A 16,558-nucleotide genomic window follows, 5' to 3' on the forward strand; every position below is an offset into this window, starting at 1 on the left:
CTCCTATCCTTCTAGCTCACTTGCTTAAATATCTGCCAAGAAGCAATGGATCCTCCTACTGATGTCAGTTCTCTAATCCAGCAGTCCCCAACCTTTTTGACACCAGGGACCGGTTTTGTGGAAAACAATTTTTCCATGGGGGTATTGGATAATTTCAGGATGAAACTGTTTGACTCAGGTTATCAGGCATTAGAGTCTCATTAGGAGTGCACAATTTAGATCCCTTGCATATGCAGTTCACAATAGGGCTGGCGAGAATCTAATGCTGCTGCGGATCTCCGGAGGTGGAGCGCAGGTGGTAATGCTTGCTGGCCTGATGCTCACCTCCTGCTGTGCGGCCTGGTTCTTAACAGGCCACAGACTAGTATAGGTCTGCGATGTGGGACTTGGGGACTCCTGATCTAATCCATTCTCCTATCAATTCTTTCTATCCACATAGCCTCTTCTAGACTGTCCTTTCTTTTTGTCCAACTCAAATTCTGTGAGTCATTGTTCCAATGGCTCCCATATAATTCCCATAACTTCTTTACCCCTCACTTTCTCAAAATCACTTACTTAATAAATCCAGCCATGTAAGAACTCAATCATCTGCCTTCTCCATGCCTGCCAACACCTCTACGTTGCAGAAAATAATCACACAGCTGGGTAGACTGGAGACACCAATCTCAAATGGGCACTCAACCCTGGCAATTCCACTATAAAGCCTCTCTCTCCAGTCTCACTTAGGACTCTTTCATACCTTTTCATCATGCCCCTTTCACTTTAAGGTGAAAACCTTGCTTTACATGTCAGAGAAAAGAAGAGCCCTCAGCTGGGATTGCCATTATTCTCCAGTGTTCGGTTCTGTAAACTCATCTGCTTCTGCAAACTCATCTGCTTCTGCTTGCCCTTCCTGCCTCAAAAGGAGGAGGAGGAGCAAGAAGAGGAAGAGGGAGAGAACAACCACTCTCTTCTCGAAGGCCAACCTAACTCTCTCATGTTCTGAAGCTTGTCCTTTCTTGCCTTCACAAGTATTTTGCCCATTCAGTTTTCCTTTCTTCTGCATTTTCAATCTTTCCTCCTATGGCACCATACCTATGAGTTTACATATATAATTTATGATGTCTCCTCTGAAAAGAGAAACAAAATAAAATCCTCTCTTGATTGTGCATTTCCCTTTAGCCAACACCCCATTTATTTGATTTTTTTAAATAGCCAAATGTCTTTAAGGCTTTGTTATTTTTGTATTTTGTTTTTATTTATTTATGTATTTATTTATTTTTGAGACTGAGTCTTGCACTATCGCCCAGGCTGGAGTGCAGTGGTGCGATCTCAGGTCACTGCAGCCTCCGCCTCCCAGGTTCAAGCAATTCTTGTGTCTCAGCCTCCTGAGTAGCTGGGACTTCAGGCACGCACTGCCACGCCTGGCTAATTTTTGTATTTTTAGTAGAGACAGGGTTTCGCCATGTTGGCCAGGCTGGTCTTGAACTCCCAACCTCAGGTGATCTGCCCACCTTAGGTTCCCAAAGTGCTGGGATTACAGGCATGAGCCACTGCGCTGGGCCAAGGCTTTGTTATTTTTGATGTTTCTAAATTTTCATTTACCATTGACTTCAAATATTTCCGTCTAGCTTCTGCAAAAACTACTTTCAAGGATGGTAATTCCTTCTATGATGCCACATCCAATGGCTTACATTTTTGTTTTTCATTTTGCTGTATGTCTCTATCGGATTCAACACTGACCCTATCTTCCTTTTGTGAAACACGCCCACATGTGACATCCGTCGCCCCTGGTTTTTATTTCATCTCTGCCTGCCACTTCTTTATCCCCTTTCCTGGCTTTTAATCCTCCACTTGATTGCTACATTTATTCTTCTCTCTCTCTCTACTCCCTATTTAGATACTCTCATTCATTTCTATGGCCTTAAATACTATTTGCATGGTGACAACTCCCAGATTTATATCTGTAGCATTGCATGTTGCTCCAAACTTCAGTCACGTAGATCCACTTGCTTATGTTACACTATCTCCATTTGAGTGTCTCACAGGCATCTTAAATATAACATTTTTAAAACTAAGTATTTTCACTATTCATCTTTCCAATTTCTGCCCTATAATATCTCTTCCCTTTAAATCTTCCCCATATCAATAAATGACATGACCTCTACTCATTTGCTCAAGAAAAAAAGTAGGAGTCATCCAATCCATCAGCATGTCTTCCAGAATATATCTTAAATCTGCCCACTTCCTTCTGTATTAGTTTACAATATTATCGTCTCATGTCTGACTTACTGTAATGCCCTTCTAACTAATTTCTCTGCTTGCTTTGGTAATCTCTTGCAACTCATTCTTCATGTAACAGCCAGAGTGATCTACTAAACATAAGCCAGACCACACAACTCCCTGACTTAAAACTCTCCAATGGATTGCTACTTCACTTTGAATAAAATCCAAGGACCTTACTTTGGTCCATAGGCTGTTGCAGGGACTGGAGCCTATTTTCCTCTCTCTACTTATTCATACTACTCTCCTAATTGCCATGAGAGCCTTCTTTCAGTTTCTTAAATACATCATCCGTACTGTTTCTTCTTCACTAGCTTCTTTCATGGTTATCTCCTTTTCATCTTCCAGGTTTCAGTTGAAATGTCACATCCTTTGTAAGTCCTTCCTGAATCATTTTCTCTAAATAGACCCCCTCTTCCTATACTATCCCATTGCTCTTTATCTTAGCATTCTGTCTGCTTTTATAAATAATCCTTTCCATTTGGGAATTACTTGTTTACTGGCTGTTTTCCTGTCTTCTTCGTGATACTGTCAGCTCAGTGATGGTGGAGACTATATCCATTTCATTCGACACTTGTACAACCAAAATCTAGCACAAATTCTGTATCTGATAATTACTTGTTGAATAAATGAATGCCACAGAGAGTGTAATGAAAATGACTGACCCTTATGTGGACTTGTATTATAGAAAATTTCAGGACTATAACATCAAAGCTTTAGTCGAGATTTTAAGCACTTGTCAAAATGGATGAAGGCCATTTTTTTTTGAGAAAGAATTGTGTATATAGTCTGCTTTCTACTCCAGTAGGAAATCCATTCTTAGATCCTCTATGATGAATTTCCAATCTATGAGACCTTTGTGAAGTCAAAGTACAATAAAATTGAATTACTAAGAACTTGAGGCCGGGCACAGTGGCTCACACCTATAATCTGAGCACTTTGGGAGGCCGAGGTAGGCAGATCACTTGAGCTCAGGAGTTCAAGACCAGCCTGGGCAATATGGCAAAACGCCATCTCTACAAAGAAATGGAAAAAAAAATTAGCCCGGTATGTTTGGCACATGTCTGTAGTCCCAGTTACTCAGGAAGCTAAAGTGGGAGGATCACCAGAGCCTGGGAAGTCAAGACTGCAGTGAGTGGTAATTGCATCACTGCACACCAGCCTAGGTGACAGAGTGAGACCTATCTCAAAAATAAAAACAAAAAACAAAACACTTGAAATTAAAACAACAAAATATAAGCTCAATTATTTTATAGTTTCAACAGACGTAATTATCAAGTTTCTACAAAACTTTCTGAACAATTGTTGTCTGTGTCCATACATATCTCATTAAATATTAGTAACAAATCTTTTGAGACCAGCACTGGCTTAAGACCTACACTTTGAGTAGTGCAGGTTTACTCCATCATCCTTCCATTTGATATTGGTTTAAGGTAATAGATCTCAAATCCTGAACTATTCTTTGTCAGGTATGCTAAATGCCCAACCTCCTGCAGAGTATTTAGCATCCTAGTCCCAGGACACTAAAAACCAGTGCCATCACCCTTACTAGTTATTGTCCAAACCAACACCTTTCCCACCTCCTACCCACCAATGGGGGAGCATCAGTAACGCCATAATTTGGAACCACTTGGGGGTGTGGGTTCTGACAGTTGCTCAGTAGTGTTAGCGTAGGCACTGTGGTTATCAGCCTGGGGAGGAATTGAGTCCTAGCACCTGTTCAAGAAAATTAAGCACCTGTGGTAATGAATTTAAAGTGGAGGGTGGGAAAGAATCCTTGCCAAATTATGCCTATTAGTTTTGTTTCCTACACATTTCTTGAATTTTGAAGGGGGCGATAGTGGGGAGAAAAAGTCAAATATTACCTTTGGGATGTTAGAGAGAAACCAATTGGTTGTTGAGATTTGTATTACATCACAGTTTCTCTTAACTCTTCTAACTCACTTTCTTCACCTAAAATCTTTTGTGAACACTTTTCCCCTTATCCATTCCCACATTCTCACCCTCCTCGATATGTCTTTTTGACCCCATTGGCACAGTGCAATGCTATACAGATGGACGTAAGTAGAAGGGGAGGAATAAATAGCAGCAAAAGCTAGGATGTAGAGAATTTTCTTCCCACCTTGGGCACTTAAGGAGAGGGGGATATTTATAAAAGACACATCGATCATTTCTCCCTTCCTTGGACTCACCAAGTTACCAAATTTATTCCCCATGCATTATGCCTTACAGCGTTGGCATATAAGAAATTCTTTACTTGTGCCACTTCAAGAATGCCCATGTCATCTGAACACAGGGATTTTTATAGTAGCTAGAAAGCAGCACAAAAGCTTCTAAGTCCTTCATTTAAGGGGAACTTAACATCCTCCATACTCCAAAGGTTTTCAGTCATCTTCGTGAAGATGAAGGAAAAGAGATTAGACGTGTGTTGCTAAAGTGTCTGTTGGTGGGTCCAAACGCAAGTTCAATTATAACCCAGTTCATTTCCAGCTCTACTTCAGAACTGAAGATTTAAACTTCTCCACATCTTTTTGAGCCATGACTTTGTTAACACAAAAAGAAATCTTTTATTCTGGAAGCAGTCTGTGTCACTTATTTACCTCTACCTCCTCATCCAGCCAACACTCTAGATTGAACTGGCTTCTCAAGATTTTTCCACCTGGGAATAATTTTCAGTTCAATTGAACTTGGCAGGACTCTGAACTTCAAATTCTAGCATTGGAGTGGCCATAAGGCTAGGTCTTGGGGCTGGGAAGTGAATGAAGTTAGCTAAAGATGTTTATCTCATAATGCCCGATGCTCTGGTCGATTAGAATTCATGTTTCCTTTTCCTTTCCTCTCCTTTCTCATTTTCCTTCCCAAACCAGGTTTTACACCTTGCAATGTGTTAGGAAGTGGTTGTTGGATTTGGGGATTTTAAAAAGTGATTCTAGAAAACAGGGAGGAAAGAAGGGCAATGGGGTTAGCTGTAGCTACCTCTTTTTAAGCTTTGAAGCTCCGGTGGAAATTAGTCACAATTCCTTGTCTTTTTAGGTTACATTATTTTTGAATTAAAAAAAAAAACGAAGGGGTAATTGAACACATTTAGGAACAGAATAGCTGCGTTACTGGTTGTTAATACTTTTCCCATGGGGTTTTCTGTCTTTGTTAGAAAGGAATGTCCTCGTGAAGACTGGCTGCTTCTCTTTAGTACTACAGAAAAATAATTTTCATGCTCTCGTTCTTATACTGGCAAATTTACTTGGTAAGATAAGGAATATATTTTCAAGTTTCAGTTGTATTACTCGCTATTCCAGTTATTCCACTTGCTCAGGCTTCACAATTAAAAGAAATACTGAAGTGATGCACAGATAAGACAAGAGTGGGGCCTGACCCTAACTGACATCAAATTCTCTAGTGAACTTCAAGTGTTTCTAGAGTAAAATATACTCTTCCATTCCAGAACCGTTAGTACAACTCTTAATTCAACCAGAGAATGGAAGGCTTATACATATTCCTTTGACCAACTCATAAAGATAGGAGAACTACATGAGATCATTCAGACACCTTTAATACCGACTTGGGACTTTGTAACTGTTGCAAACATCAGTCAAATTCTGAGCACCACGATTTGAGAACTGGCAATCTTGGAGAGAGTTTGAAGAGCCACGTTGATTATTAATAACCCTGATAAGTTGTAGAAATGGGCAGATAATTACAGGATGAACTTAATAGACAGAAATACAGAGTAATTTAGAGGAAGTAAACTGCTGTAAATATAAGTGAGAAGACTTGGCTTTGTGGGAAAAGGTGGGAATCAGTAAACCACAAGTGAAACATGAATTAGCCATATTATACAGTTGTTTTATTAAAAACCAAAACTTTGTAGAGTACAATAACGGAGACTGTATTTAAGAGAAAGGCAGTCATCCCTTAGTCATTTATACAATTATTTATTAAGCACTTACATGCTAGTTGATACCTCTGGGTGCTGGAATAAAATAAGGAAAAAATCAAGATCTCTACCTTCACGAAGCTCACTAAAGTGTGGTAAATGACAGAGCAACTACCTTCAATAGTCTCTAGTTTGTATTCTGCAGCCAACTGAATACAGCAAATACTAAAAGCTACTTGAGGTAGGGATCCATCCTATTTTTACCTGTTGGATCCCATTCCGTGCCTAGCACACCAGCTTGTAAGCAATCAACATGGATTAAGGGGTAAAAACAGGCCCTTAAATAGCTAAAATTTTGACAAGTAATCACTTGTCTGATCATCAAATATGTCGTTCGAAATCCTCAATTTTTTCTTCAAAGCGCAGTAAACAAGTATTTGCGCACCTATTACGTGCAAAACAGTTTTCAACAGAATGCTTTGTGTGTAAAAGGAACGGCGGGAATGGATTCAAGTTGCGCATCGTGATAAATGGCGTGAATATCCTGAGCGGGTGGACAGCCCTTCCTCCGTGAGTTTTTTCTTTTTCTTTTCTAGTCACCAAGACAGCACGCGTGTGCAGAAGCTGCAGCGGTGGGACGCAGTGCTAAGTCTGGGGGCGCACACACCAGCTCGCGCGTCGCGAGCTCGCCTGGGCAGCTCGGCGGGCGCGGCGAAACAGCTCCCACGTCCGCCTTCCACCGACTCCTCGGTCTCAGAGCGGACGAGGCGTCCCCCCAGAGGAAAGACTGGGCGCCGCAGACGCCCCTCGGAGAAGTCCCTGGCCACTCGCCCCACCTCGGAGTCCTCTTCCTCTTGGGCTTCTCCTGACCCTTCGGGTGGGCGCTCCAGAGAGGCCCGTCGGACGCGATTTGGAAACGGGTCGTGCCCGGCCTAGCCCGCATCTACTCGCCCGGCCACAGCCCAGCCACAGCTTAGGGACTTTGAGGCGCCCGCGCCCCTTTGTCGCGGCATCTCTCGCCCAAGCAGGCCGGACGCCGAGGCCTCGCGGTATCGAGCCTCCGTCCGCCCCGCCTCCTCGCCCTCCACTCGGCCCCGCCCTCGCTCTCTCACCCCTCCCCCGCTCCCGCCTCGCTTCCCCGACAATCTCCTCGCGCTCCCGGCCCGGCACGCGCGCTGCGCCCGGCCGCCGCTGCCGCCGCCGCCGCCGCCACCGCCGCCGCCACCGCCGCTGCCGCCGAGCGTTCCTCCGCTGCGCCTGGCTTCCAGCTTCGGGCCGGAACCGGAAGTTTGGGGGGCGGAGCCCGGCGGAGGCCAGGAGACCGAAAACGCGGCCGAGCCCGGAGCCCGGAGCTGGAGCCAGAGCCTGGACCAGAACTTGGCCGCCGCCTGCACCGCCGCCGCCGCTGCCGCCCGCCGCCCCTTCCCCGCGCCGCAGCCGCCTCGCCGCCACCGCCGCGAGCTCGGCCGCCAATGGTCCTCGGACTTTAGGTGTCCGGGTTGAAGGTCGGTCCGGACGTCGGACCCAGTCGGTTCCCAGACTGTCCGGGCGGCAGCGGACGCCGCTGCCGCCGCCGCCTCTTCGTCGCCTCAGCCTGGCGTTTTGTTCCGAGAGACGGGAGAGGCGAGCGGAGCTGACAGTGATTTTGACAGTGATTTAAACCCGCTTTTGTTGTTGTTGGCTTTTCGTTGTTTGGTTTTGTGTGTTGTGCGTGTGTGTGGCGGTTTTTCCCCCGTGGTGCATTTTATTTTTTATCGTTGTGCTCTTTTTCTTTTTTTTTTTTAACCCAGTGAACGTTTTTTTTTTTTTTTTTTTTTTTTTTTTTGGTCTGGGCTTCCGAGTATGTTTTATGACGGTTGATTTTACACCAGGAGGTTTGTCTCCGAGGAAGACCCAGGGAACTGGATATCTAGCGAGAACTTCCTCCGGATTCCCCGGCGCCTCGGGAAAATGGGAGCTGCTGCAAAGTTGGCGTTTGCCGTCTTTCTTATCTCCTGTTCTTCAGGTAGGTGCAGGGAGCGCGGCGCGGTGGGGCTGCTCCTGCGGCCGCGGCGGCCGCTGCTGGGGGCCGCGGCTGGTGTTGAGTCGGAGAGTCCAGTGGAGCCAGGGGAGGTTGCCCACTCCCTGCGCCCCTCGGCTGCCACCGCCCCCCCCCCCGCCCCCAGGTCTGATTGTGATCTGGAAACCTCCATGCATTTTTCTCTTTTTGAGTTGGGTCGGCGAGCTGGTAAGAGTGAGTGCTGTGTTGTTGTGGAAGTGAGAAAGTCATGTTTTGTGGCCATAACACTGGATGACAGCGCTGGTTGGGTTGCAATTAAGCCGCAAATACCACAAGTGACAATTTATGCAAAGGTTGAGATCTGAAAGGAGTATTTAGTGTGGGCTCCTCCAAAACAAGGGTTGCTTTTTGTCATCGTTTAATTAGTGCTTCACCGGTGAATATCACGACATAGATCAAGCCAGTTGCTGCTTAATTTTGGCCGTGAGAAACAATACATCCTATCAGCAATTTAATCTGGGTCTCCCCTCACGTTTTCTTCAACTTCAGCGTCCAGCAGTGTTAAAAATAGTTGTAGTTGTTGTTGGAGTATTAACTATAACCCAGTGCAGAAGAGGTATGCCGCTTGGTATTGGTAATGTGCTGGCGTTCAACCACCATTTGTGTGCTCTTTTGGGGCATAGATTTTGCTTACCTACGGAATACTTATTTTAAACGCTTTGTATTGAAGCATTGTTTTCGGTTTAGAACAACCCATGTGAAATTGTTTTTGTTAAATATAGTACACTCATAAAATAGGTTTTAGCTCAAGGTTGGGGGAATAAACTGGCCATTTTATATTGGAAATTTTGATTTTGTGAGGACGTTCTATGGTTGCAACCAGTGGTTGGAAAAACTATCTAGTCTTTTGTATTTGAAATTCTATAAATAAATACAGCATCTAGCTCAAAGGTGTGCAGATGTACATAACAGGAGAGTTAGTTCAATAGATGAAACATTTTAAATAAGTCTCTTTGGATCTATTTGTCGTAAAATTTAATATTCAGTTACAAGCTTATGGCATAGAATTACGGGGGACTCTTGGAAAGGGGGGCGAATTGACAGGTTTCATGGCCATGTCTTTATCTCGTTTGCCACAGGAAAATTAAAGGGTGGTAGTCTTCTTTGTGTACCTCTGTGGGGTGTGTGTGTGTGTGTTTGTGTGTTTGTGTCCGTCTTCCCCACCCCCCTTTAAATAGAATCTTTTGTAATGTATAGAATTTTGCTGAATGGTACATTTCGTTGTGGTTAATAAATGGATAAAGTCTAGTCTTATGTCTGTAGTGGTATTGATCAGTTCCGGGTGGGCTGAATGTGTTGTGAAATGGCGATCATTGCCAGAGATTAACCAAAAGAATCATGTCTGTTTAAATGGAAGAAGGAACATGCTTAAGGCAGGCTGACAGTTCTTTTTGTGCACGGTTTGGGAAGGAAGCTAAACAATGGTGTGTCTGAAATGAATGAAGGCCTTGATAACATTAAACCTCTTGCTTTTGTGACATGACCTAACCATGTAGTTTTTATCTTTCCAGTAGTACTCTTTTTTCCTCTGCTTCTATATGTTGTGGCTGGTGAACTCCTCTTGTTCAAATCCCTTGTTCTGATCTCTTGCCCTTGAGGAGGAGGGGCATCATGGCCACTGACCAAGGAATTGTGGACATTATTCCCTCCCAAACCCACCTGAGTCACACTAATCGATGAAGGAGGTTATTCTTGAGCAGTCTCAAGGTATTACTTCTTGAAAAGCAGGCTGTCGCTATAGATCTTACAGCTTCCTCTGCTTGGTTTGGTAGTAAAAATAATTGAGCATTAGTTTCTTGTGGGGATTATTTTCATTGGGCCAGGATTATTTTCAGTGGGCCAGGAGGTTAATAGCTATAATTTTGAAATAAAGTGATTTTGTTGCTGTAGGGCATATAGATATTCCACTTATATTAAACTAATATTATGTTGTTGCATAGGCTTTTTAAGATGAACATTCCCAGTTGAACTAAAACATTTGATTCTGTTGAAGATAATTGAAATAATCATAAAGATCTTAATCCATATTTATACATGAACAATTTGAGTACTTAAAATGTCTGATTTTTAAAAGCCTTTAGTTATGGATCAGATGCACTCTAAAAAAGGATTATTATGTTTCTCCAACTAATTGATTTTTCTACAAAATGTGTGATCTGACGTGTTGGAAGCATGAGGTGACTATTTTTATGAGAATTTAAAAAATTCTCAGGTTGTCAGTTTTTCATTTCCAGATATTTGATTTTTTTAAAAAATCAAAATGGGAAACAATAGTAAGGAACAGTTTTGTTCCAGGTGTTTAGGAGGGATGTTTACTATTTCGTGGACTCTGATTTTTCAGTTTCCATCCCATGGTATGTATTCTGGAGACTGATTATGCAGACTATTCCTGTAGGATATGGCCAAGTGTATAATTTCCTCCTCTCTCTCATTCCAGGGGAAACATTTCAAATTTTGCCCCTATCCTGGAGTGCCTTCAGATTACCTTTGATTTTGAATTTTTTCATTCCTCTCATACTTCCTCAGATTCTGTTTCAAAACATAAATCTTAGTTTTCTTTTTATAGCCATTGTGGTTTATTTGTGTCTTTCCCCACAGTTTGTTGAAGTATGAGAATGACTTTAATACTTGCCTTAGTATTAAAGTATCCTATCTAGAGTTATGCAGCTATTGTGGTATTTGAGTTGCATAGAAGTAAGTTGAGAATTCCTTTGGATTTTGTGGGAGCTGGAGCACTATGGTCAATGTATTTGATGAAAGAGGAAATGGAAGTATGGTAATTATGTTTTCTTCAGTTCAGCTAGGCAGTACTGTGTATGTGTGAATGTATGTGTGGTTGGAGGGGGAGTTAGCATTACAGAGAATCTTTTGAGATTCTTTTGAACTTTGATTAACAAGTGATGGATGATAAATACTTTGTTTTCTAAAAGGCAGAATCTCTTATAAATGGTGTCTGTGGTCAAATTCAAATATAATACATTGAAACATGGAGACTGGAAACAAAATGAAACAAAATTCTCCCTCCATTCGTTTTCTATTTTTTTTTTCCTGTTTATGATCTAAGCCAACAGTTCTCAAGCTGGGGTGAGTCCCCCTCCCTACTTCCCCAGATCCCCATCCATGGGACATTTGGAGACATTTTTGGTTGTCACAACAGGGGACGGGGTGTGCTACTGGCATCTAGTTGAGTAGAGGGCAGGGATGCTTCTAATCGTCCTACAATACATGGTACAGCCTTCCACAACAAAGAGTTAGCTGGCTCAATATGTCAGTAGTGTAGAGGTCAAAAAACCCTGTTCTAAGAAAACCAAATACCACATGTTCTTATAAGTAGGAGCAAAATGATGAGAAAACATGAAAACAAAGAACAGAACAGCAGACACTGGGGTCTACTCAAGGATGGAGGGTGGGAGGAGGTAGATGAGCAGAAAAGATAACTATTGGGTACTGGACTTAATACCTGGGTAATGAAGTAATCTGCACAGCAAACCCCATTATACGAGTTTACCCATGTAACAGACCTTCACATGTACCCCCAAACCTAAAATACAAATTAAAAAAAAAAAGGAAAAACTCAGTTCTAAACTCTTAAATTTTAAAAGCAGTAGTTTATTAGTAAAAGGGCTCTGCTGTCTTCCCCCTAAAGTTAGTAATCTAAATTTTACAAGTACATGGTATCGATGATCTCCAGGTGACCTTGTATTGAAAGATTTTTATCTTTTCATTATCTTTTAAATTAGAATATGATTAAATTAGAGAAACAGACTATAGATACGCACATTCTTTCATCCTTGATGAAATGCTTGAGAATTGACCAGTATAGTATAATATTTTATACTATAATAAAATATTCCGATGACTTATGGATAAACTCTCCTATCACCGATTTTGATAGAGTGCTTATGAAGACTGCATGTTCCTGGACATAATGAATGATTGGTTAAGGTATCAAGTTTAATTATATTTGCTTTAGATCCAGGATTTTCTTTGCCACGATATGATCTTTAAGGATATTTGCCTTTATTTTTACTGACATCATTGGGCTGCCTCATGGCGGTATTTGTGTATGTGTGTAACATGTTGCCTGAAATATGTTCACTATTACATGTTCCCTGAATAGTTTCAAGGTAGAAATTCTGTTTTTTTAAAAAAGATATTTCTTTTGTCTAGCTAACTTTAATTTCAAGAAACTTTTAACCTAATCTCTTAATTACATAATTATCTTGAGAATCATTAGCTGGGTTTTGGTTACCGTTAGACTAATTCATGATACAGTAAGTAATATTTTATGATCTATTGCAGATCGTTTCCCTTTTTAAGGCTAAATCTTGACCATAATTAATAAAATGCTTACCTTGTTTTGAACTCTGGTTTTAAGGGATTTAACCTAGCCAACCAAGATAAGAATTACAGTGAAACTCTTAGCAAATTAAGGAGCATTATACCATAGAGAGGAAAATTCTGAAGTCATTCCCACAAATGGTGTCCAAATGAGCCTCACAGTGTCTTTGTAACACACCTCTCCATACCCTTCTCTCTGATACTGACATTTTCGCCTTTTGGGTCCACCAGACTCACTGTTCTTAAGAAGAGAAGCACAACTAAACCAAATGAGATTTTAGTAATCTCTAAATTGTTTCTTTAGATTCTAAGACTTTATTTTGTTGCATTTTGACTTTTTAAAGTGCTACTATGATTTTCTCATCTTTGATATTTCATGAGTCCATGATTTAAATTTGTGTTTTCATGGTCTGTTAAGTTGCCAGTTGCCATGTTGTCTCAGATTATAGGTAAGGTTGGCAACATTTGATACTAGGGGTCACTGGTATGCCTTAGCTTTTTGCTCACTGCTCTGTAACTCATTGTTTTTTCCATTCCCTTTCATTATTGTTCCCTTTCCATTTTCCTCCCTTCTTTGTCTACTCCCTTTTCTTCCCCTGACCCTTCTGTACTTATACTGCTTGCTTGTGGAACCCAGTTGTGGCTTAGCATCATGGGTGACTCCAGAGGGCTTACCCGTAGTTTTAATGAAAACAGATTGAATTTAGAATGCTTGAGAATTGACCAGATATTCTTTTCCACTGTTTTTTCATTTACTGGTTTCTGGACTACCTCGCACACCCTCTTGGGAGTAGTGTTACTCTCTTAGAATCAAATGGCTTGAACTTTAGATTGCTCTTATTCTCTTTTTTAATATTCAGGTTTTCCTTAACTCTTTGCTGCTTCAGAAAAAGTTTCGCTCATATTATTATTCATTTATCATCTCTGTTTAAGCCAAAATTTGACTAGAACCAAGAGTATATTTATTGCTGCTGATAGGACCACATTAGACTTCCTCTGTGGTAGATTTAATTCTGTTAGATTGTAAAATAGTCATGTCTAGACAGAACATTGATTTCAAATTGACTATTGAACATGAAAATTCCAGGAATAGTGTATAGAGGAAGGAGGAGGAGGAGGAGAAATCAAGAAGGTAAGAAAACTACTGTAGATAGCAAGTGACTTTCTGTCATTCTCCACCTAGATTTCTTGTTAGTCACTTTTGTATACCCAGTGTATCTAGAGGTCAGGCTTTGTTTTAATAAAGGGACTTAAAGGAAATATGTTTTTGTCTCTGAGATTGGATTTTTTGAACTGTTAGAGTGGTGGGCCTAAGGGAAAAAATTGGAAACTTCATATGGATAGTGATCAAGAATGTGGTCATAGAGGTTGGTAGACTTGAGCTCTGGTGTCAGTGCTGCCAGTATCTAGCTTATGTATCATTTTCTGTTACTTGATTATTGTAGCACTTTTCTAGCTAAGATTTACCAGTTCGCTATCACTACTTCCTTTTCTTTCTAGTCCATCTGCATAGCTGCTGGAGTGATCTTATTAAAAAATAAATCTGAATATGTTACCCTTGCTTAAAACCTTTCACTGACTGTGAGTCACCTTTAGCATAGAATCTAAAGTCTTAGAATGTCATAAAAGGTCCTTCATCGTTTGGTTCCTGCCTATTTTTTCTAACCTCTTGGTATTGGTTAAGAGTATAGACTCTGGATGTAGACCTAATTGGTTTAAATGTTGGTTTCATAACTTAACCTTGGTCAAGTTACTTCACCTTTGTGTGCCTCAGTTTTCTCATCTACACAATGGGGGGATATTAATAGTGCCTACCTCAGAGAGTGGTTTGAATATTAAATGCTAGGTATTCTGCTGCAGCTTCTCCTCAGCCTGAGTACTATATTCCATCCATACAGACTTGACTTGCAGTTTCTTAAATGTGTAATCCTTTATTGTATGTCAGTATGGTGCCTTTGTACGTGTTACTCTTCCTCTTCTACCTGGCTAACCCCTTTTTGGTTTTAAGACTGAGAAGTATCACCTCTTTAGAAACATTTTCTCTGTCACTCAACCCAGATTGAGTTAGTTGCTTTCTGTTCATCTAACACCTTGTAAATGACCTTGATTTCAGTAATAATTGCAAATGTTTACTTGCCTGTTTCCACTTTAGACTGTGCAAATGTTTACTTTCCTGTTTCTACTCTTTGAAGACATCTTTCCTTTATCCACACAACCATTCCTGGAACCTGGTACACAATAGGTGCTCAGCAAATGTTTATTAAATGAATGAAATGAAATTATTTCACTTCTCTGAGCCATGGTTGTCCTCTTAATGTATCGAAGTGGTGAACTTGGATTAGATGATCCCTGATTTTTTTTCCTACTCTGAAAGCTTTATGGTTCTATAATTTTAAGGTTAGAGTTCAGTGGTGACATTTTATTAAGAAAAGATGATTTTGCTCATTGTTTTGATATCTTTAAGTTATGTTCAAATTTAAATTTTTTAAATCATTAAAATTAGAATTTGAATTATATAGATTTAGAGGGGATCTTAGGTATCCTCATGTTCCATGGCTTTCATACTTTTTTGACTATAATACACAATAGGAATTACACATTGCATTATGACTTAGTTCCCATGTAGTAGTAGGGGTGTATGTATATATGTCTGTGTGCATCAGAAATGAAAGTTTCATGAACTGTGTACTCTTAACTATGTGCAGGACACTTATGTATTTTTATATTACATTTCATTTAAAAAACATTGATCGTGACCCATTAATTGATTCATTGACCAACTAATGGATTGTAAATCCCTAAAACCAGTGACCTAGTTCAACAATCCTTATTTCCTGTATTCAGTACTCTCTTAGTGGAAAAGGAAGCTTCATACGTAAATGTGTGCAATGAAAAATATATGCACTGAAAAGTATGGTCATTAATTAATCTACAGTAGAGACTGTGTGCCTAAGTATAGAATATAGGGAAAACTGGTCTCAAGGGAGAACATGGCTCTTCCCTGACTAAGGTCTTCTCTCTTTTGGACTAGTCGAATAAATTAAGCACACACGAAGGTGCTGAAACAACATTAGATTGTAATTTTGGGGAGTTGGGATTTTTTAATTTAGGAAAGACTTGCTGGACTTAGTACTGGAAAAAAAGTCTTAGACGGAGATTAGGAAGGATGTTAATATGAAGGAAAAGACACAAAATAGCATCAGGAACACAATAGCCATTTGAGAGTAAACTTGACCATGGATGAAGGCAAGGTGGGATGGAGAAATTTTGACTAAATCTGAGGAAGAGATTTGTGTGATGAAGAGAGTTCACAATTGCTTGAAGAAGTAGGACAATCTCAGGGGGTTAACTCTTAAATTCAGATGAAAAGTAATTAAAACTGAGGAGGTAAGAGTGGATGATACATATCCTGATGTATGTCCCAAATACCCCATATGTGGATATAGGACTGAAAAGCAACTCGAAGACTAAGGTAGAATGGTTGCACTACTAAATAAAATTGGTAAGGAAGTAATGAGCCAGAGGAAAATTGAAAGTGCCTTCATAACTAAAAAAGTTTACAGATATAGTTTTAGATGATAAGCATGAATAGAAATAAAGACATGTATTTGGAAAAATAAGAGTACATAATAAAACATGATAACATGTAATATTCTCTTAAAAAGGCAGACACTGTGTGATGGATATGTCTTCATTGTGATGTCTAGTTAAAGAATTCTAAGCATTAGTGGCTCAATATGTTGTTTATGTTTAAATAATGGTCAAATTTCAGTAATTACTCATACTGGTCATCCAGATTATATTCTTTGAAATCTGTATGAGACCCTACAGTAAAATATACTGTTCTAAGGAAGTAGATTTAGATGCTTTTCTGAATTTGGTATATGGTATTCACGCTTGAAACCTAAACTTTTCAGTGACCATTCTTTTGGACTAGTTTTTTCTTTGGTTGGCTGTAGTCACACTGGGAATTACTTTATTCTCTAATATTGCTAAAGAAAATAAATGTAAAGCAAGAAGAG

The 16,558-nt window shown here is 40.4% G+C and overlaps 1 protein-coding gene across 5 annotated transcripts in view; it reads left to right on the plus strand.

The window, feature by feature from the left end:
• The first annotated feature begins 7,296 nt into the window (after nt 1-7,296).
• The window catches only part of ACVR2A (activin A receptor type 2A), an 86,759-nt gene continuing 77,497 nt past the window's right edge, over nt 7,297-16,558 (plus strand). The window contains exons 1-2 of one of the 5 annotated variants that reach the window (XM_063790491.1): nt 7,297-7,641; nt 8,008-8,141. In XM_063790491.1, the coding sequence (XP_063646561.1) occupies nt 8,087-8,141 (55 nt within the window). In that variant the 5' untranslated portion in view covers nt 7,297-7,641; nt 8,008-8,086. Of the gene's footprint in view, nt 7,642-7,961; nt 8,142-16,558 lie in introns of those variants that run through there. The other 4 variants (XM_054679023.2, XM_009443438.5, XM_024354844.3 and 1 more) reach the window with 4 other exon arrangements.

The sequence above is a fragment of the Pan troglodytes genome, chromosome 13, assembly GCF_028858775.2.
Source record: "Pan troglodytes isolate AG18354 chromosome 13, NHGRI_mPanTro3-v2.0_pri, whole genome shotgun sequence".
In the NCBI taxonomy this organism is placed as follows: domain Eukaryota; kingdom Metazoa; phylum Chordata; class Mammalia; order Primates; family Hominidae; genus Pan; species Pan troglodytes.